Below are 1,239 nucleotides of genomic sequence, written 5' to 3' on the forward strand. Positions count from 1 at the left end.
TGAAACTGCTTCCATTGTTTGCTTGTCTCTCTCTCTCTCTCAAGGAGACAGACAGACGACCCACCAACAAAAGGACTAGACTACGATTCAAATTCATTCAAGACAGACGAATTTTGTCTTTGAAGCAGATGGTCATTGATGTTTGAAACCCCATTTCGTCGACTCACTCACCTCACTCGTCATTCGTTGTGGTGTCAAAGTGTGGTTTGGTTGAGTTTGCTGCTGTGTAGGATTTTGTCACATTTTTTGTCTTCCCCGACGAACGACGCACGACGAAACGACGAATAGCGCTCCATTCTCAGAAGCCGGCTTTGCTAAGAAGGAGTGCTCAAGTTATTGGTTTCAGACCCCAGAATGCTGCCTGTGCCGGGACGACTGCGCACGGCGAGGGGTCTGCGTGCATTGCTGATCGTTACAATGGTCGCCATCATCATTCTGCACGGGTTCCCATCCGTCTTGAAGGTGCAGATCTGGCGCGGGATGCGGTTGAGCGACGCGCTCGAGTTGGCCGTGCCGCTGATTGTCTGCGCACTGCTCTTCACGCTGATGCACGCACAAGTCACTGGAGTGCGCCAGACGCTTGGTGCCATGGCTGATATGCTGCGCGGCCGCAGGAGCCGGCAGAATAGCGACAAGCCGTGGCGCGACGGCGGCGCGAATCAGGAGGAACTACGTCCAATGCCAGCCAATCTCGACCTCCCGCCGTCCGCTCAAGCAGACCCGGCAGCCGGCGGAGGTGGCTTGCTGAGCTCGGACAGCTCTGTTCTCGTGCCCGAGCCGCGCGCGCTTGCTGCCGGCTATTCAGTCACCATGCTCGAATTGCTCTGCTTTGTCATTCCAGCCGCCATCTACGCTACCGGCCACGGCGCACATACATTTGCCAATAGGATCAAGGGCTTGCTCAAGACGGAAGTGCCCGAAACCAGCAATGTGTTTATCGTGGCCGACTTTCTTGACGAGAAGCTGTCGCATTATGTGTCGATGGCGGGATTGTACTTGATGCTCCTCGCATTGGTGTGGCGGTGAGTTGTTTTCCACTTGCCTTTTTTTTCTCTTTTGCTTGATGCAAAAGCGTTGGGTGCCTGCTTGTGGTGGTTGGTGGTCGAATTTGGCTCATAGTATTGTGCTCCTTACCTCCTGCTTCTGCTTTTTAGACACTCGACCAGTCTCCCGACCTTCCCAATCACGAACGCCACAGCTGGCCGGATACTGGCTCACAGGATTGGTCTTGTGCTAGCT

The 1,239-nt window shown here is 54.5% G+C and overlaps 1 protein-coding gene across 1 annotated transcript; it reads left to right on the top strand.

The window, feature by feature from the left end:
* Positions 1 to 354: 354 nt before the first annotated feature.
* On the top strand, positions 355 to 1,026 carry CAOG_08379 (hypothetical protein; the record flags this gene model as incomplete). The annotated part of the gene is made up of 1 exon (XM_004339857.1): positions 355 to 1,026. One exon carries the CDS (start codon positions 355 to 357, stop codon positions 1,024 to 1,026), a length of 672 nt encoding a protein of 223 aa, XP_004339905.1.
* Positions 1,027 to 1,239: the final 213 nt, after the last annotated feature.

Source organism: Capsaspora owczarzaki, assembly GCF_000151315.2.
Source record: "Capsaspora owczarzaki ATCC 30864 unplaced genomic scaffold supercont2.83, whole genome shotgun sequence".
Classification (NCBI taxonomy): domain Eukaryota; class Filasterea; order Ministeriida; family Capsasporidae; genus Capsaspora; species Capsaspora owczarzaki.